The sequence below is a fragment of the Canis lupus genome, chromosome 16 (genome assembly GCF_003254725.2).
Source record: "Canis lupus dingo isolate Sandy chromosome 16, ASM325472v2, whole genome shotgun sequence".
NCBI classification, from domain to species: domain Eukaryota; kingdom Metazoa; phylum Chordata; class Mammalia; order Carnivora; family Canidae; genus Canis; species Canis lupus.
This window is the reverse complement of record NC_064258.1, coordinates 6,294,776-6,314,623: the sequence shown is the minus strand read 5'-3', so window position 1 is coordinate 6,314,623 and position 19,848 is coordinate 6,294,776. Positions and strand designations below refer to the sequence as shown.

The window sequence follows — 19,848 nt, the reverse complement described above, 5'->3', positions numbered from 1 at the left end:
CTGCTTAGGGAACTGAACGCAGAACAGAGTCGGTCTGTCGTGCACCTTTTCCAGCTGAGATGTACTCGGCACAATTTGAGTCTTAAGGTTAACACTGAGTCAGCTACCTACCCCATATCCGATATTTCCAGAGTTAGACGGCGAGAGGCTGATCCAGACAATCTGGAGAAGGAAGAAAAGAAAAACGTGAGTGACAGCTGTGTCGTTTCTGTTCTGAGTGCTTCTTTCTCCTAGCTCAATTAGGCTTCCCAGCCGCGAGGGACGTTCCTACACGTCATTTGGGAAAAAAAAAAAAAAAAAAGAGGATTATCCCAAGGGACGGTGAAGTCTGAGCATTTGCACGGGGGCGCACTGCTAGTAAAAACAGCATAGAAACGATTTTAACTCTACTATTCCGATCCCAAATCCTGCCGTTGTTTTCAATCGCGAAGTCATCTGCAAATCCCTCAATCTCTCTCTCTCTCTCTCTCTCTCTCTCTCTCTCTCTCTCTCTCTCTCGGACCACCGTTCTGGACAGAGGGGAGAGGCTTCCTAGAAGGCGCCAGGGGCATAGTTGCGTCTGCAGGCAGTCCGGGCTCAGGGTGCCCGGGAGCGCCTCCTCCTGGGGAAGCACAACTGATGGAAGCTGCGAGGGCCCCTGCTCCCGGTTCCTGCCCCCGGGGGGAGGCCTGCAGCGCAGTCTCCAGCGCGGGATTCCCAGCCTAGCGGGGGGAGGGGGGAGTGACGTAAGCGGCCCCAAGGGGGCGGGGCCTCCAAATTTGAGAGCCTTGAATAAAATAAAGAACAAAAGACCTGAGCTCGGCGAAGGTGACGGAGTATCTCAGGACACCTGCGCTCCGGCTGCGGGGTTTTGCCCCAGCCCCCCCCCCCCCGCACCTTCCTCGGATCCCTAACGCCACACCACGTTTTCTGGAATGTTCTGCGGCCGTTGGCGTCGTAGGATTTGGCCGCCGGGAGCTGCCCCGCCCCCCAGGGGTGCGCTCCCCACTCGGGCATTCCTCCTCGGGGCGGTACCTAGCGCCTCGCGGGGCTCTCCATCTCCTCGGGCCCGGCCCCAACAACTCAATAAAGCGAAAAGCGCGGCCAGCCCGTGACCCCGCGGCCCAGGGGCGGGGGAGGCAGGCGCGGGGGCACCCCAGGGCGGCCGTGATTTCCGCGGGAACCGCCGACCAATCGGGTTTCGGCGCAGGACGGAGCGACGCCTCCCCCCGCCCCTTCCCTTTCCGCCCGGCGCGCTCTCTCACCCCATTGGACGGCGCGGCCGAGGCGGGGCTCCGGGGCTGCGCGCGCACCGGCGACGAGGGGGGCGGGGCTGGGGCCGCGGCGCGCAGGGTAGACGCGCAGGCGCGCAGTGCGCGGGCGGCCGGGGCTGGGATGCGGAGGGCGCGAGGGCGCTGGGTCTGCCTGGACTGTGGGCGGGGCGCGCACAGCCCGGGAAAAGCGGTAAATGGCGGCGGCGAGCGCGGGCCGCCCGGCCGCCCTGCAGCGGAAGGCGCCGACGGCCGCTGGCAGAGGGCGCAGGTGAGTGAGGGAGGGTCGCGGAGGCGGCTGGTAGGGCCCCCGCCCCCTGGGCCTGGCCGCGCGGGGCGGGGGGGGCGGGCTGAGCCCGGGGGGCGCGCGGGCGGCCTCGCTCGGCCTGTGCCCCTGGAGCAGCCGCCCCAGCCTGCTTTGTGCGCTGGAGGAGCTCCGCCGGGACGCCCGCTCTCGCTTCTCCGAAACATCCTCCCTCCCGCCTTTCCCCTTACTCCTTTATGAGGAGCTTTGCTCCGTTCCCGTACAAACGGACGAGACCTGCGGAGCCCGGAATTGGCCCCATCACGACGCGTATTGACCAGCGCCTTTTTTTAATTGTATTTTTTACTTTTTAAGGTTTTATTTATTTATCCATGAGAGATACAGGCAGAGGGAGAAGCAGGCTCCACGCGGGGAGCCCGACGTGGGACTCGATCCCGGGTCTCGAGGATCACGCCCTGGGCCCAGTGCAGGTGCCCAACCGCTGAGCCACCCGGGCTGCCCTTATCAGGGTTTCAAAGCCGTCGCCACCGGCTTTGGGGCCTGAGGACTTTGAAAGGACCAGGTGGTTCCCAGAGACCCCCCAAGCGTGTCTCCGCCTCCACCCCGTTATAGGATTCCATGGTCGACATCACCCCGGATGACATCTTCACGCCCCGTGCGTGGTGCAGGCCCAGAAGAAGATCCGTTTAGGGCTGTGGAGCCAGAAGCTGGAGAAAGACCGCATCCAGGCTTAAGAATTGCCTTTGTGTCCTTGTCTCCTCGCCCTCCTCCCTTCCCGGTCCGTGTCCTGAAGTTCCAGGTGATCATGGTCACTTCGGGAGAGACCACATTTGCGGCTTTCCGACTCGGGTGGACTACAGGGAGGAGCAAGGGTTTGGAGAATGGTCAATGCTTCAGATCAAACCTAATGAGTTAGTGATTGCAAGTCTTAAGGTTAGGGGCGCCTGGGTGGCTCTGCGGTTGAGCATCTGCCTTCGGCTCAGGCGGTCACCCTGGAGTCTGGGGATCGAGTCTCCCATCAAGCTCACCTCAGGGAGCCTGCCTTACCATCTGCCTATGTCTCTGCCTCTCTCTCTCTCTCTCTCTCTCTGTTTCTATGAATAAATAAAATCTTGATAAAAAAAATTTAAATCTAGAACTTGAAAAGAGTTAAGAACTGGGAGCCAATTAGCAGATCATCCCGATGGATGAAATCGAATCGGGAGCAGCAGCTCTTTGACGGGTGTTCCTAATGGAGTGTCCACGTTTAAGGGCAGCTGCAAGGTCTTGTGAGGGAGCAGGAACATAGTAGGCGGAGAGAGGAACTGGAGAGAATCGGATCAGGGAAACCGAGGGAGGAGAAAGCTTTAAGGAGAAAACACCACTGGTAAATTAAGGGAAGGAACTTGAGTAAACCTGTCCCAGCAAATGATATGAGTGATATGTATCTTGAGGAAATACCAGCATCCAGCTGTGATGTCTTGCAGTTAGCCTAATAACACTTACTTTTACCAGAGTTTCATATATGCAGTCGTTGTCACTGCTTTGGTGTTTTCTAAGGTGATTCGTAAATGGATTTTTTGATTTCTGTAAGATGTATTTTTTGGCGGGTTTCTACTGAAGGTTTGGGGTCATAGTATTTCTATAGAACGGAAACCTGAAGTTAAAATGGAGTTTCTCTCTCTCTCTCTCTCTCTCTCTTTTTTTTTGGAGATTTTATTTACTTATTCATGAGAGACACAGCCAGAGGGAGCCCAATGTGGGACTTGATCCCGGGTCTGCAGGATCACACCCTGGGCCAAAGGCAGGCTCTAAATTGCTGAGCCACCAGGGATCCCTTTTCTTTCTTTCTTTCTTTCTTTCTTTCTTTCTTTCTTTCTTTCTTTCTTTCTTTCTTTCTTTCTTTCTTTCGAGATTTTATTTATTTATTCATGAGAGACAGAGGAAGAGCAAAATGGAATTTCAAATATCACTGTCCCAAACCCCAAATTTAACCCTAGTTGGCTGCTTCCAGCCTTGGAAATGTTAGTTACTGACAACTTTCTCTGCCTTAGGATCCCACGTGCCATCTTCTTGGGTCTCTCTCAGCAATTCCAGGAGTGTGCTTTTCCCTCCTCTATAAATCTTTAACCTAGAGTTAAGCCAAGTACATCCTATAAATGCACAGTATTTAACTCATTCTAAGATGCCCAACCCCTCCTCCCCCCCCCACACACAGATTTTAATGTTTTTGAAATCAGTATTCATTTTGAAAAGGCTTTTTAGGTATAAACTAAAGCTGTTATCTCATCCCTTTCTCACTGCCATCGGGCCCTTACTATTGTCATGCTTTTGGAAACTGAGAAGATGGGGAGCTCTGCACTTCTATAAACTAGGTGCAGAGATGATAATCTGTTGGAAATGGGTTTTTTAAAATTCGCAAACAGAAGCCGCTCTTTCCAAACCCAATAGCAAAACCAAGGAATCCTTGAAATAAAGACCTCCCTGATAAATTACCAAAATAATTTAGCCTTTATGCTATAACTGTTTCAACTGATTTCGTTATGTTGTGTTTGTCACTGGTGTTTATCAATTGTGACTTTGTATACTTGCTACTTACTCAGTTCTTCATTCTTACATGATTCTGGTCATTTTGTCACAGGAACTGAAGTTTTAAAAACAATAGGTATAATTGGTATAAAGTGGGCTAGAGAGTAATGTGGGTGTCTGTCAGCCTGTCTCATGTACTTCCTTTGAAAGCCAGCCATTGGCCTTCATGGGAAACCATTGGCTTTTGCCATTTTATCAAATTATTTTATTCCTCACCCAGGATCATTTTCACTCCTATCACTTCTAGTAGTCTAGATAAATGATGTGAAAGCTTTTCTGGAATAATCTCTTAATTGAAATTGGTCTGTCAGACAGAGGAGTTTTCCTTCTCATGAATATATGTGTGCTTTTGTGTGTATTATTTTGGTCCAGTTAGGTATTTCCTTCCCCTAGACAAACTATTCATCTCAGAAGATGGTCTCGGTTGAACATTCTCTATAAAAAATTGTATGTTATCTCCTTATGATAAGTGCGTTACTGCTTAATACTACTTCGATTTTAACCAGATTCAGTAAAATATGCCTAGTATTGGTTATCGTAAGTCCCATTCTTTTTTTTCTTCCTACTCACACCTCTTCCACTCTACGTTTCTGTGCCAAATCTTGTGCTTGATGGCCTTTCCCTCTGCCTTTTATCTGTAGGATATTGGGAGTGTGTGGCATGCATCCTGACCATCAGGAAGCACTAAAAAAGAACCGAGTGGTGCTAGCCAAACAGCTGTTGCTGAGTGAACTGTTAGAACACCTCCTGGAGAAGGACATCATCACCTTGGAAATGAGGGAGCACATTCAGGTATTTGGAAGAAAAAGAGAAATACTAAATAAATAAATTGGTTTTAGGAGTAGGGACAGAGCATGATGAAGTATGCTAAGGATGTCGAACCTCACTAAGGAAATGAAAATGCCTTTCTACCCTCAAGCCTTTAACAGAAAAGATGGGTAATTTAAGAAAAATAAGAGAGAGGATACCTGAGTGGCTCAGCAGTTGTGTCTTTGGCTCAGGGTGTGATTCTGGAATGCCAGGAGAGAGTCCCACATTGGTCTCCGCACTGGGATCCTGCTTCTCCCTCTGCCTGTGTCTCTGCCTCTCTCTCTCTCTCTCTCTCTCTGTCTGTCTCATGAATAAATAAAATCGTTCAAAAAAAAAAAAAAAAAAAGAAGAAGAATAGGAGAGACTTCTTTCATACATGTATTTTTCCTGTAAGAGGATTCTTGAGATTACTGGGAAGGTCATCTGGAGAAATAGAATTAGAGCTGAATAATGTATTCAAATGTATTCAAATAATGTTGTATTCTTTTATCTTAGGCCAAAGTGGGCGGCTTCAGCCAAAATGTGGAACTTCTCAACTTGCTGCCCAAGAGGGGTCCCCAGGCTTTTGATGCCTTCTGTGTGGCCCTGAGAGAGACCAAGCAGGGTCACCTGGAGGATCTGTTGCTCACAACCCTCTCTGGTCTTCAGCATGGACTCCCACCGGTATGAAGCCCTAAACCTGTGACATATTGAGAAGGATTATTTTGGTGGGAAAGGAATTTTTGAGACCGGGCAGGGGAGACTAGATTGTGTTTTTATTCAGATTGGACCATCTCCCTAAGGCCTGGCATGGTGGGTCCTGATTTCTTACAGTTGAGCTGTGACTACGACCTGAGTCTCACCTTCCCGATGTGTGAGTCCTGTCCCCCTCAGAAACAACTTCGCCTGTCTCCAGGTGAGAATCAATGGGATAACACATCCCACAGGTTGACTTTTTTCTTGACTGATATCTGACTCTGCCCTTGCACGATACCTATTTTCATTCATACTGGGTATAGTCTCCTCAGTGAATTTGTTAAGGACTAGCATTAGAGTTTAGATGGGATGTTCATTGGGCCTGTTTCCCCTCCATCACAGATTATTTTTTTTATGGCAGTTAACCCGTAGAACAACTGGTATAGGTAGGAAATTCCTACCCATGACTTGCCTGGCTCCTTAAAGCTGTTATTTTAGGGTGTGGAAAGACTGCACCTTGGGCCACTAGCCTTTTGACTGAGTAGTCTAGTGATGAGAACAAAGCTTTTATCAGATATCCCATTCAGTCATTCAGTGAGTTAAGCATCTATTGTATGTGAGCAAAGTGCAGAGGATCCAGTGGTGAGCAAAAAAATGCCCTCATGGATCTTCTAATATAGGGGATGAGCAAGACTAGTAATGATTAAAACCCAAGTTCAACAAGGTGCCTTGGGTTATAATGAAGTACTGGGATTAACATATAGATTGTATACTAGTTTTTTGGCTCTCTGTGCCACAGATACTGTGGAACACTCCCTAGACAACGGAGATGGTCCTCCTTGCCTTCAGGTGAAGCCTTGCACTCCCGAGTTTTATCAAACACACTACCAGCTGGTGAGTTCTACAGAATGCAGGAGGAAGAGTTGGGAAATGAGACACCCTTCCTGGGCATCTGAACTTAGTTTGCATACATATCTCCTTTGTCAGTCAGAAAGTCAGTACTCATTGGTTATCTTCTCTGAGCGTTTCTCTGTACTGACTTAGTGTAGTTAACGAGAATATGGTGGCTTTGTTTTCTTGAAATGTCTCGTTTAGTTGAAGAAACATAGTTTCTCTCCATAAGAAGCTCTAATTATCTCCCCCTCACCCCTCAGGCTTATAGGTTACAGTCTCGGCCTCGTGGCCTGGCACTGGTGCTGAGCAATGTGCACTTCACTGGAGAGAAAGACCTGGAATTTCGCTCTGGAGGGGATGTGGACCACAGCACTCTGGTCACCCTCTTCAAGCTCTTGGGCTACAAAGTCCATGTTCTACTTGACCAGACTGCACAGGTACATCTAATGTGTACACTAGAGAGCTGGGCAACACTGGGGCCAGGAACACCCTCTGCTCCTCTGCCTGCTGGATGGGTCTTACTCAAGTTATTTTCTTCTTACTTTTTTACTCGTTCTGTTCTGTGTCTCATGTTGCAGTCTAGTAAAGAAAAAAAAAAATTCAGGCCAGCCAGCTGCTTCGGTGTTAACCTCTGGGGGTCACTGTGCTCTCACTGAATAATACAGGTCCCAGGTTAGGGCATATATAAGTGAAGTTCAGAAACTTCATTCCCAGTCACTCAGGATGTGAGGACACCCTGAGATTTGCCCCACCAATCAGGAAAGCTATTTATAAGCCAGGACAACACAGGACACTTACTTCTTGGTTGATATTGTTGCTTATAACTCCAGTTACTGTTCAGAAGATTACTTTGGCAAATGACATTCTTGCAAATGGACATTTGCTAGAGCTGTCCATGGTGGTTTAATGAGTTAACATGGGGAAATTCCTTAGTCTGTCCAGTTACGTGACCACAAGACAGATCTTAAGGTAGATTATTTCTGGACTAGATTCCTGCAGATCACAAGCATTTTCATTATCTGTTATTCCCTGTTAACCCCAATTACTGAGCTGTACCACTGACTTAGTTACCTTTAGGTATTTCTGTTCTGAAACTGATAAATAGATACCAATTCTTTTTTTTTCCTCCATTTTCTCCATTTCTCCATCCCTTTCCTCCTCCTCTTTAAAGTTTTAATTTTAATTCCACTTAGTTAACATACAGTGTTATATTAGTTTCATGTATACACTATAGTAATTCAACATTTCCATACATTACCCAGTACTCATCATTAGTGCTCCTCAGCGCTCCTTAATCCTCTTCACCTATATCACCCATCCTCCCCCACCCCCATTCTTCATTTGATTCCAGAATTATAGCACTTTCTTAACTTGACTTTGGGAATGTCAGTGGTAAAAGCAAAGTTTCTAGGATATTCACTTTGTTGAGATAGAGAATCTTTGTTTTGTCTTCAGCATTATCTGTGGTCTTTATTTCTGTATCTTACCTATCTTCTGTGAGAATGATTGTGTACTTGCTATACTTTTTGATAAGGCCAGTTTCAACAAAGATTCCTGAGTATTATCATTTACATGCCCTTTTTGCCAGCTTTGCAATAATAGCCCATGAACAAAAGTAAACCCATCCCTGCTTCAAAGCCACAGCTGGAACAGCTTTTACTTGCTTGATAGTTAAAAATATAATTCTGAATCACTAAGTCAGCTATATATTACTGTTTTTCAGAGACATTCAGCAGATTTGGGGGCCCATAAGTCCCACTTCACAAATGCCATTCCCATTTATGTTAAACCTGATGCAGATTCAAGTACCTATTGGATTCTGTCTAATTCTCTGGTTACATTGTCCTGTAACTGAAATTGCAATCGATTGAAGTTTTGAGCCCTTTAGCAGTACCTGGCTGGCTCAGTTGGTAGAGCATGCAACTCCTGATCTAGGGATTGTGAGTTCAAGCCCCATGTTGGGCGTAGAGCTTACTTTTAAAATTAATTAATTAATTTTGAGCACTTTATAATGGTGAGGGGGGACTATATGTGTTACTAAAAATTTTTTTTAAATATGAATCTTAAGTTCATAGGACCTCAGTTAAATGAGGGAATCTTGACAGCAAAAAAGGAAGTACTTCCCCTTACATTGCTACTGACCAAGGAAGAGTTGACATTGTCTTCTACAGTAGTTAAGAGAAATTAAAAATCTCCTGGGTAGATCTGGTCAGTAGGATACATGGAGGGTGTGAAATTTGAACTGGCCTTGAAAGATAGAAGCCACTAAAGCACAAAGGAGTGGTGAAGGGGTCCTGGGCAGAGAGAATAGCCTCTAGATAAGAAATGTGTAATGTTAGGGACCTAATGGGTAAACCAAAGGCCTAGGGCAAAGGAGTGCCAAAAACAAGATTGGAGATATGGGACCAGAATCCCAGGGCCTTGAATTTCTTGTTTTAGAAAACCATTCGTAATTTTTTAAAACAAAAAGATGATACATTCACAGTGATGATTCGAGGCACCATTGAAAAGAATGAAGTAGAGAACAGTGGCAGGGAATCCAGTTTGGAGTTGAAATCCTAATGCCAGTAGAAGATGCTGGGCACCTGGACAGAATGTTTATGGAAAATAGCATAATGGTGTGATTGTACTGTCCTTGCTTAGTGATTAAATGATTGTATATGGAAGAAGATAGAAAAATTAAGGAAGGAATTGAGGGTCTCAGAGAAGTCTAAACCAAAAATGTAGATTTGGGCATTACCTGTGTAGGAGAAATACTTTAAGTGACGAGAGTATGAGATCTTTGAGAAGGAAATTAGAGTAACGAGCAAGAGGCGTAGGACCAAACCTTGGGATAGAACCCACCTTGTAGCCTAGTCTGCAGCTCTGGAGATTTCAGAAATGTGAGGAGGGCATTGCAAAGCCAGTTTCCAATGGTGGCCAATCAACTTTTCAGATATAGTTAAAACCAAGTAGTTACAGTGGGTATGATCATTTGATTCTTTAGGTGTCTTCACAGAGTACTTCCTTACTTCCTGGTAGGACTTCTCAAGGGACTCAGTATTTTTATGGTATTATTTGGTAAGCAAAGAGAACCAAAAAAATTAAGATCCTTTTTTCCCCCCATTATACCTTTTTGACTTTAGAAATAATTGCATTAAGAAATTCAAAGCAGGGGGATCCCCGGGTGGCTCAGCGGTTTAGTGCCTGCCTTTGGCCCAGGGCACGATCCTGGAGTCCCGGGATCGAGTCCCACGTCGGGTTCCCGGCATGGAGCCTGCTTCTCCCTCCTCCTGTGTCTCTGCCCTACCCCCCTCTCTCTATCAAAAATAAATAAATAAATAAATAAATCTTTAAAAAAAAGAAATTCAAAGCAGTGTAGTCTTAGAGAAAACCCTCTTCACTTGACAGTGCTAGACAGTACACGGGTATTCTCACTGCTTCTGTAGGTTTTCACTTTTTCTCTTGATCCTCAAAGTCTTCTGTACTATGTCTCCCTCCTGAGGTTATTAGATCTAGAATTACAATTTATTAAATATTAGGAAATGAGAGATGTTTTAAAGTGGCAAATTTCCTTTTATCCAGTGGTATTGATTTTTAACTTGCATTTGGGTCATAGGCTGCCTTGAAAATGTAAGGATATGCTGTGGGTTATCCCTGGAAAATGCAGCTAGCCATAAAATTTTGCATATCATCAGAGGCTTTATAGTTTATTCTCTTCTCTTGTGTCCCCCAACCCCCAGCCAAAAGCACAGGCAAAAGAACCTTGCTATTTTTAGAAGCACTTGTAATTTTATCAGAAATAAATCTAGAGGGGCCCCTGGGTGTCTCAGTCGGTGAAGCATCTGCATTCAGCTCAGGTCATGATCTCAGGGTCCTAATATGGGGCCCTGCATCAGGCTTCCTGCTCTGTGGGGAGCCTACTTCTCCCTCCCTGTTTGTGCTTTCTGTCAAATACACAAATAAAATCTTTAAAAAAAAAAAAAAAGAAAAAGAAAAATCTAGAGATCCTATTTTTAAGCTATGCTGCTTTTGGAAAAATTTCCCCAAAGTAAATAAACCCCAGTTATCAGGTTAGTACTATTAAATTCAGTTATTGAATGTGTGTGTTCTTACTTAGAGCTTTGTTGACCTCTATTGATCGACAGTCTCGTGTAGGTTCCAAATGCTCCTGAATAGGTGCCAAACATACATTTTTATTGCCTTGTTCCAACAAAATTAACTTCAGCTATGCTGTGTTAAAATTCTATTATGATCAGCTCCAGAAAAGCATTCATACTTCTGTATTCTGAGATTATATATTCTTTTAATAGATGAAATTTGTGTATCTTAAGGTGATAACCTTAAATTTCCAATATCATGGTTGGCTTCGCTGCTCAGAAAATGTACATACATTTTAATAAAGCCAATTTCTTCATTTCTAGTGTAATTGCAGACTTGCAGGTAATTACGAACAAAAGTATTGCGAACAAAAGTATTGCAAACAAATATAGATCAGTTGTTCTCAAACTTCAGCATGTGAGAATCACCTGAAGAGCTTATTAAAACGCAGTTTGCTGGGGCCCAAAACTTTGTGTTTTTGCAAGTTTCCAGAACTGCTGCAAGGTCTTATACAAGTGTGTTTTTTACTAGGAACCATAACTGGAACCATAACTGTTAGATAAAGTTGTGCTGTCCTGCCTAGATTGCTATCATTATACATTCATTATAGTTCACTAAAATTCACAGTAAAGTGAACTTTTTTTCCTCTGCTCATCTCAGGTGAGCCGACATCTTGTGTTGTAGAGGGAGACATGGGTTTAACAGTTTGTGTTGGATTATACTATTTTGTATACTCCATTGGATGGGCCAAATGCTTAAGGTCACTCTTGATACTTATGGATGGCAACCTGATGCAGAGCAGACAAGATCTTAAGTTGGACTACAAGATTGACCAGGAGTACGTCTCTTTGAAAAAAGCACATCGTGACTCTTACTCTTTGTTAGATATGCACATTATAATAATGGCAGAACTTTGCAGTATGTGCCAGACATCGTTATAAATCCTTTCTGTGCAGCATTTCATTTGATCTTTATGAACTTGGATAAAATTTCCTCTTCATTACCTTCCTACAGAATGAGCATTAGAGCTGTGAGGAGCCAAATACCTGCTTCAGGTTTATGAACCCAGGGGTCAAACCTGTCTGATCCCATAGCTCATGTGTGTAGCTGTGGCCCTGTGCAGAATCCTCCCAACAGTGTGCTCTTCCCTGAATGGAGCATTTTGTGCAGATACCATCACATCTCTGGGAACTTAAAATCTCAGACCGAAAACAGTATGGAAGTACTGTTACTCCCTATTATCATGACTCCATTAGCCCTTTGTCAGAACAGCTTCTTTCCTAATGGCTGGATAGGTATTTTACTCATTTGTAGCTCACCTGGTGGTCCCCGTCATGCCACTGATGTACAAGGGCATTTGCTCTAAGAAAGGATTGGCTTTCTTGCCACTCCCAAAGTGGCAAGTAGATAAAGTTAATTAGCTTCATTAGTAACTTGGTTTAGTTCAGGAGTTCTTAACATATCCCAGTGAGTTTGGGGTTTGTGAAATTATATTCTGAAGTCCTGCATTTTTCTGGTGAGTCCGTAGCTTTTTTTAGCCTCTCACATAATCTCTGACTTCTCTTATCATTGACCACATTGTAAATACAGAAAACGTTTTCTTTCTAAAAGGGTTTCAAACACCAAAGAGAGAGTTGGTGCAGACTCCAGTGACAACACTAAAATGTGTTTTTCCTCCAGGAAATGAAAGAGAAACTCCAGAATTTTGCCCAGTTGCCTGCCCACCGTGTCACTGACTCCTGCATTGTGGCACTTCTCTCTCATGGCGTGGAGGGAGGCATCTATGGTGTGGACGGCAAACTGCTTCAGGTGTGTGTCATCTTCTTGCCAACAGCTGTTCACACTAGGTGACTTCCCCTCCAGCCGGCCCATCTCTAGTAGTGGCTGCTGTCGTGTATACAGGACTCAGGAAGGCCTACAGTCTACTTAACCTCCTTTCTCTTCTCTTTCTCTCTGGCAGCTTCAGGAAGTTTTTCGGCTCTTTGACAATGCCAGCTGCCCAAACCTACAGAACAAGCCGAAAATGTTCTTCATCCAGGCCTGCCGTGGAGGTGAGTGCCCTGGCAGATCCACACTTGGGTGGTGGCTCCTGGGCAGCCTCCCACCAGCTCTCACTTTGCTGTTTGCTCCTCTCAGGTGCTATTGGATCCCTTGGGCACCTTCTGTTCACTGCTGCCACCGCCTCTCTTGCTCTGTAAGTGTCTCCCAATGCATGGGGTGTGCTGGGACTTGGGCAGCCCATGGCGCTCAGGTTGGTCAGCTCTCTGTGCGCCACCATATCCTCTTCTCAGGACTCACCTTGTCAGCGCCTTTGCCTTCTCTCCTGAGAACTCTCAGTTCTTCCATGCTATTAACTTGGGTGTGCTTTTCTTTTTGTTACTCATTGCAGTTAAGGATCTTCTGTCCATCTCTTCTTTCTCTCACTTCGTACCCTTCCTCTTTTCCTCTCTCCAGACCTCTTCCCCTCTTCTTTTTATCTATGCTCCATCGGTGCCTCTTCTCTGCCTCATGCGTGTATCTCACAGGCCAGCAGTGCGGAAGCCCCAAGTCGGGCTTTGGCTCTCACTCGTCCTTCAGCTGCTTTGATCCCTCCTCTTTCTTGCATACAGTCTCTTAGCCTCTGAGAGCTGCGATGCCAAGAGTATGCTTCGAAGACCTGCGGGCATACTTCTCATCCTGGAGGGAGAGAGTAATAATTAAAAGCTCTAACCACAGACTGGTTAAACTTAGAGAAGTTTACTTGATGTCCTTCTGCCTTAACTTTCTCCATATAAAATGTGGGTAGCGATCAGATCTACTTCATCAGGTTGTTGTGATAACTGAATGGAAGAATGCATGTGAAGGCCTTACTAGCACAGTACCTGGCTCATAGTAAAAAAGCACAGCAAAGGCCAGCCGTGACTGATAGAGCATGGTCAGTGCCCTCAAGGGGCTTACAGTTTGGTTTAAAAGTCACTTTGTCCTAACATGGGACAAATCATTTTCTTATCCCTTGTGTGTTCAACAAATGTAAATGGTTAACATTGATAATATTCTTCCTAATACCACCAAAGAATATAATTTATTTAGGCCCTACAACATGACTAGGATACTGTCACAAAAGCAAAAAAAAAAAAAAAAAGTGTGGTCTTTCAAACTACTCCTATCTTAAAAAAAGAGAGAGAGAAAATGTGTCTCTCAAAAGAGCCTACCAGTCACTAGAAAGGTAAAGCAAATGTACGTGAAGTGGCGTGAGAATAATGCAGAGGCCTTGAGCAAGGGAGAAATCAGTGAGGCACGAACCATACATGAGGAGTAAGCGGTGGGGAGTAGATTGGTATGAATTGGATTGGTCTAAAGACATTTAGTAAGTGTATTAATGTTTGGTAAGGCTTAATTTGGACCCAGAATGATAAAATCTACCTAGGTGTCAGTAGTAAATAGGGCCTTTCGGAGGAAACAGGAATACAAGGTGACAAGCACACCAAGACTGAAAGGTCATCCTCTCCCTCCCCCAAAATGTTGTGCTGGGCCGGGAGTCTGCCCAGATCTAATTTAAAGACTGGGCATCTGTGTAGGCATGTAGTAAGACCAGGCTGGCTGCAGGAGGTACATCCATCCAGCTGATGGTCAGCTTTTAGTCAAACTGAGATTTTGGACTTCAGATAATGGTGTGGAGCTGTTGGTAGCTCAGGAAAATAATGTGATGGATTCTTCCCCAGGCTGATTACCATGCTGGGGAGCTGCAGTGAGGAAAGAGTATGTGAGGGCGGGAACTTACTGTTGATTTACCAGCTGGATGCCCAGGCCCAGGCCACTGTCTGATATGGGAGCACTTAATAAATATTGAACAAAGGGATGAAATTAATCTCAAGAATTGTTACAGTAATATGGAAGACAGATGGAATATTATGTTATTGGAAGAAGCAGTAATAGTTATTGATTAATAGATCTGAGACATGAAGGAAAGAAAGAAGTTCCTTTTTCTTGAGGGACAGATTTAGCTTGGCTTGTGTCCTTTAGGAGGTATTACTGGCAAAACAAAATGAAATAAAGACCTCTGTGATCATTTTTTCTTTCTATATTCAGAGACATGTATAATATCAGGTCTGGATAGAGAGAAACTGCTCTTTCCTGGGGCAACCTGAATCTTTCTTGAAAATGAAATCCTTCAAGAGATGACCTTTGAAGATTTGAGCTCACCTGGCTTGTGTTGTACTTGGTTAATATAATTGATGTCTATAAAATTACTGCCCCTTCCCTAGTTGGCTGGCTCCTCAACTGGAGTATGAGCTTCATAAGGGCAGGAATCTTGACATCCTTAGGGTTAATGCAAAATAGTGCCTGGCACATGGCAGTTGCTCGATAATTTTTTGTTGGGTCAGTGAATTTTGGTCATTTCTCCATAGTTCTCTCCATAGTCTCACTTGCCTTCTTGGTCCTCTGTGTTGCATGGAGCAGGAAGTCCTGTAGAAGACTCTGCTCTCTTATGTTTGGTGTGTTGACGTGTGTGTCCTCCCTGTCTCTTTCCTACAGATCACACCCCCGCCCACCTCCAAAATCAAACTGCAGTGTCAAATAAGAATATGTCTGGGCATAGATAAGGCCTGGGTCAGGAGGTTAGACATGTACTCAGGGTATGTTGAAAGACTGCTAAAATTGAGTAATGGTGTTCTTTTTTAATCATATGAGGAAAATAGTCAAATTATTCCAATTTTTTAAGTTTTTCCTTTTTTAAATTTCTCTTAAATCTTGGATGCCTGCTACACTTTGGCTTATGAAATTAATGAGTGAGTAACTTAAAAATACCAAAAGACAAGGCAGCTTGGTGGCTCAGTGGTTGAGCGCCTGCCTTTGGTTCAGGTCATGATCCCACAGTCCTAGCATTGAGTCCTGCATCAGGCTTCTTGCAGGGAGCCGCCTTCTTCCTCTGCCTGTGTCTCTGACTCTCTCTGTGTGTCTCTCATGAATAAATAAATAAAAATCTTCAAAAAAAAGAGAGAGAGATTTGGAAACTGATCATGTTTAGTTTTTGGGGTTTTTTTTTCTGATCATGTTAAGTTTTATAATATTTTATTAATACATAGATTTGAGGTGATTTTTATATAGCATGCACATAGTAATCATATTATTGGTTTATTAACTTGGTTTTTCTTTTTTATGTGTAAAACTGAATTATCAGTGTTTAATTGTGTATTGTCATAAAAAGCACCATGACTTCCAGGTATATTGCTAACTGAACAAATAAATTAGGGACGTAACGATTTTTAGTTCTATTTACAAGGAGTGTTTGATCAGCACTTTTCATGTTACACAGAGTGGATAAAGCTCAGACCGCATCTGTTTGCAGATGCTTGAGCATGGTGCTGGCCTCTGGGTACTCCTCTGAGTAATGGAGCCATGCTGGGCAGGAGTGGGAGTAATGATTTTTTTTTTTTTTTAACTCATCAGCCAGAGGTTGGAGACAGCAGCTGGAAATGGCTCTTCCCCGTCAAGGTGGCAGGGAACTCTAGCTGGCCTGTGGCAGACCCAAGAGCCATGGGAGGAAATAACATCTTTGTCCATTCTGTCTGCCTTTGCTACAGATGAAACCGACCGTGGGGTCGACCAGCAAGATGGAAAGAACCACACGGGATCCTCTGAGTGCGAGGAGAGTGACGCCAGCAAAGAGGAGTTGCTGAAAACCCGACTGCCCACACGCTCAGACATGATCTGTGGCTATGCCTGCCTCAGAGGTATTCTGAGTTCCAGAGACGGGTCCGAGGATACACTCTCCGGGATGTGTGCTTTTTCATCTGGCGCTCTGACAGGGGAGGGTACAGGGTGCTACAGAAGTTGAGTTTGGGACATCCAGCCATTCAAGCTATCCCTCAACCTTCCACTGTGGCTAACACCTGTCGTTGGTTACAGGGACTGCTGCCATGCGGAACACCAAACGGGGTTCCTGGTACATTGAGGCCCTCACTCAAGTGTTCTCCGAGAGGGCTTGTGACACGCACGTGGCCGACATGCTTGTGAAGGTCGGTAGCCTCCGTTCAGCTCCATGTGCACGGGTTCCACCCTCCTCCTCCCTCGCCATGTCTTTTGTCATCTCTGTAGCCTTCCCCTCGTGCTGGGATGGTGAAAACACCAGATGCTCAGCCTGGGGACCATGGGTTTCTGTCCCCCCCTAGGTGAACGCACTCATCAAGGAGCGTGAAGGCTATGCCCCCGGCACCGAGTTCCACCGCTGCAAGGAGATGTCTGAGTACTGCAGCACTCTGTGCCGGCACCTCTACCTGTTCCCAGGACACCCTCCCACGTGATGCCGTCCCCACCGCCCTGCCACATGGAGACTGCTGGACCATTGGAGGCCTGATGGAGCCTCTTTTCTTCCAATGCACGGTTTCTGTTCTCCCTCAGGGATTGGGAGTCTCTCAGGCTTGTGGAGTATGCCTGTCATCTCTGCCTTGTCGTGCAGGACCACAGGCCAGCTCCTCCTGTGAAAGCTCCCTTCCTGTAGAGCCAGGTCTGGCTGGACCGCTTGTCAGGAGTGTTTGGCTGCTGTAGAGGAGCCTGGCCAACAATATAATGAACACAGTGTCTTTATGGGGAGAGGGCCTGTGGGTTTCCCTCACTGTTTGCATTCGGTTCCTGCCCCCAAGGCTTTTGTAGACCGGCACTTTGGTAATTGTTTTTATTACATTAGCTAAGATGTTTCAGAGACCATCTCCTGTCTTTTGTTTCTTCCCTATTCAAACCCCATTTATACCAGACTGAGTGTTTGGAAGGTGTCCTGATTCAGCGTAGGCATTTTTTGTTTAGTCTCAGAACAAATGGGACTGGCGGCAAGGTGCCACCAAGGGCGTGGTGGTGACCTGTGTGCCCCCTTGCGGTACCACAAGGCCACCCAGTGGAAGGCAGTGTTGTCCGCTCCACTCTCAGTTCCTTTGGGCTCTAGGAATCCAGCCTCTCAGCAGAGTTTACAGCATGGACACCTTGTACCTGGAACTCACTGATCTTTGCCTGGGGAAGTTCCAAAGATCTTCTAATCAGTTATTCTCTCTCTGAGCTTTGTTACTGAAGTGAACCTCAGCAGAGAGTACTAGTGGAGGCAGATAAAAGTGATACTCTTCCTCATACCTTGTAACCTGTCACCTTATCTTTTGCTTCCTCTGAAGTGTCTTTTTCTAAAAAAAAAAAAAAAAAAGCATCCTAGTTGTTATCTCCCTACTTCCTCTTTCTCCCCTTCATCTCTCCCTTCATCCCATTTACTGCCTCCACCAAATCAGTCTAGAAAATACTGCTTAATTGGATCATTTGGCTGCTTGTAGATATAATGTAGTAGCTTTTTCCTGCTTTCTGTTTCAGTATTAAATCCCCTTTGATTTCATATGGCCTGTGTCCCCTTCTCCTATGTTTCCATCTTAGAGAAGCTGTTGCTCTATGTGCTATGTACCCTAGAAGCCTTCTTTATCTGTGCCATGTATCTGCTTTTCCTGTTCTTCGGGCCTTCTCTTGTACTTCCATTCTTGCCCCCTCCAATCTAATCTAGGACAGATTTTGGTTTGGGTTTTGTTTTTTTTTTAAGATTTTTTTTTATTATTTATGAGAGACACAGAGAGAGAGAGAGGCAGAGACACAGGTAGAGGGAGAAGCAGGCTCCATGCAGGGAGCCCGATGTGGGATTCGATCCCGGGTCTCCAGGATCACACCCTGGGCTGAAGGCGGCACAAAACCGATGAGCCACCCGGGTTGCCCTGGTTTGGGGTTTTTAAGTATAAATCTGATCATACCACTCCCCTGCTTTTATTTGTTTTACACCTGAAGTAAGGTGCAGACTCCTAACCTTTTGCCTGCAGGGCCCTTACCTTCCTCTTGAACCTCGGAAAAGGCTGATTTCCCTCTAAGTGACTGCCCCAGCGCTGTCCTCAGTTTCTCAAACATTCTGAGCTCTTTCCTACCCTGGACCATCACAGACACTCTTCTGGGGTCTACTGAACTCCACTCCTCACAAGTCTTGGCTTAAATGCCACCTTCTTGAGAAGGCCTTCCCAGGCCATCCTGTCTCTAAATAACCTTCCGTGTTCATCCTGTTTAATTGCTTCATTGCACTTAGCATGATTTATAATTATGTATTTGCTTGCTTCTCTTCTGTCTCATTACTAGGTTGTAAGCTCCCTTAGGATAGAAACCTTGTCTCTTTTGTTCACCAGTATATACCCAGTGCCTGGCACATGGTAGGTCTTCATTAAATGTTTTTGGGTGATGGAAGGAAAAAAGCAACCCTAGCTAGAATCCTATTTTTGGACAAAACTTCCCCTTAACAGTATATACAGTTTAGTATTTATACTTTGGGTTTTTCCATGTGTTTTGTTTTATCCACTGATACTGCTAACTCGGGAAGACAGATATCATGTGTCAGACAATGTTCTCCATGTCTCGCATGGTCCCTGGCACAGTGCTCCGCCTGTAGTAGTTCAGGTGCTCAATTAATACTTATTCTGTGAGCTGGGTGATTTCGAGACTTGTTGCCAAGTCCTACCCTTGGGTCAGTATCATATGGAAGTATTTGGGTTATAGAACCTTTCCACTTCCCACTGCCAGGATTTTACATTGCCTTCAGGTGCCAAATAAATGCTCATATTTATTCTGATATGTGCCTGACATCTCTTTTTCCACAGATAATCTTCTGAAGCTTATCTATTCTCATTTGCTTAGCCTCTTATAGCAGTCCTCACCACCTTCCAAGGTGAACACAGAGCTGAACACCCTTCTTTCGTTGCCACCATGATCTTTGTTACGTATACAGGTGGGGGCCCATCTCAGCTGTCAGGCCACAGTCAACTGCCCAAAATACAGCTGGCACTGGGATTCCTCAGTGTCAGAGGAGACCAGAGTCATTAGCAAGCAGTGTTGTTTCTGGATTATGTAGATTATGGGATGGAGGCTGGTGAAAGAGATTGAACTAGAATTGGAGGGTAGTGAGGATTATAGAATTTACATGGTCCCAAGTTGGATTTTTTTTTTTTAATTTTTATTTATTTATGATAGTTACAGAGAGAGAGAGAGAGAGAGGCAGAGACACAGGCAGAGGGAGAAGCAGGCTCCATGCACCGGGAGCCCGATGTGGGATTCGATCCCGGGTCTCCAGGATCACGCCCTGGGCCAAAGGCAGGCACCAAACCGCTGCGCCACCAGGGATCCCTGATTTAAAGTTTTTAGAGTAGACGTGGACTATATAAGAGGAATCAGGGCAGCACGAAAGAGAAGCAGTGGGCTCTGTAGGTTGGGGAATTCTTTGGGTGCAGTGTAATCCAAAGTGTGTGCCTGGAGAGGCGATCTTGC

The 19,848-nt window shown here is 45.4% G+C and overlaps 2 protein-coding genes across 42 annotated transcripts in view; one reads left to right on the top strand and one right to left on the bottom strand.

Annotated features, from left to right (window-relative positions):
- The window catches only part of KEL (Kell metallo-endopeptidase (Kell blood group)), a 311,760-nt gene extending 310,656 nt beyond the window's left edge, over window positions 1–1,104 (bottom strand). For 31 of the 37 annotated variants that reach the window (XR_007402597.1, XR_007402598.1, XM_049094736.1 and 28 more), the window contains exons 1-2: window positions 1,015–1,104; window positions 112–162 (exon numbers count right to left, since the gene is read on the bottom strand). The gene's annotated coding sequence lies outside the window, so the exon portion shown is untranslated. Of the gene's footprint in view, window positions 1–111; window positions 163–792; window positions 870–1,014 lie in introns of those variants that run through there. The other 6 variants (XM_049094749.1, XM_049094756.1, XM_049094757.1 and 3 more) reach the window with 4 other exon arrangements.
- CASP2 (caspase 2) lies at window positions 55–19,156 on the top strand. 5 transcript variants are annotated; one of them, XM_025433854.3, is made up of 12 exons: window positions 1,405–1,521; window positions 2,128–2,293; window positions 4,725–4,875; window positions 5,389–5,556; window positions 5,707–5,788; window positions 6,368–6,462; window positions 6,723–6,899; window positions 12,223–12,351; window positions 12,503–12,593; window positions 16,107–16,256; window positions 16,432–16,541; window positions 16,695–19,156. In XM_025433854.3, exons 3-12 carry the CDS (start codon window positions 4,744–4,746, stop codon window positions 16,824–16,826), a joined length of 1,266 nt encoding a protein of 421 aa, XP_025289639.1. In that variant the 5' UTR covers window positions 1,405–1,521; window positions 2,128–2,293; window positions 4,725–4,743; the 3' UTR covers window positions 16,827–19,156. The 5 variants fall into 5 exon arrangements, with proteins under 5 accessions (XP_035556093.1, XP_025289640.1, XP_025289637.1 ...); XM_025433853.3 differs by having other exon boundaries at window positions 2,128–2,314; XM_035700200.2 differs by lacking the exons at window positions 1,405–1,521; window positions 2,128–2,293 and adding an exon at window positions 55–186.
- The last annotated feature ends 692 nt before the right edge of the window (window positions 19,157–19,848 follow it).

What these genes read in the sequence shown, in the direction of transcription:
- CASP2 (XM_025433852.3), top strand. Translation starts at nt 1,448, where the DNA reads ATGGCGGCGGCGAGCGCGGGCCGCCCGGCCGCCCTGCAGCGGAAGGCG. An exon ending in TTCAGCATGGACTCCCACCG is followed by an intron (nt 5,557 to 5,706) that starts GTATGAAGCCCT and finishes GATTTCTTACAG; the next exon opens with TTGAGCTGTGACTACGACCT. An exon ending in CATCCAGGCCTGCCGTGGAG is followed by an intron (nt 12,594 to 16,106) that starts GTGAGTGCCCTG and finishes CCTTTGCTACAG; the next exon opens with ATGAAACCGACCGTGGGGTC.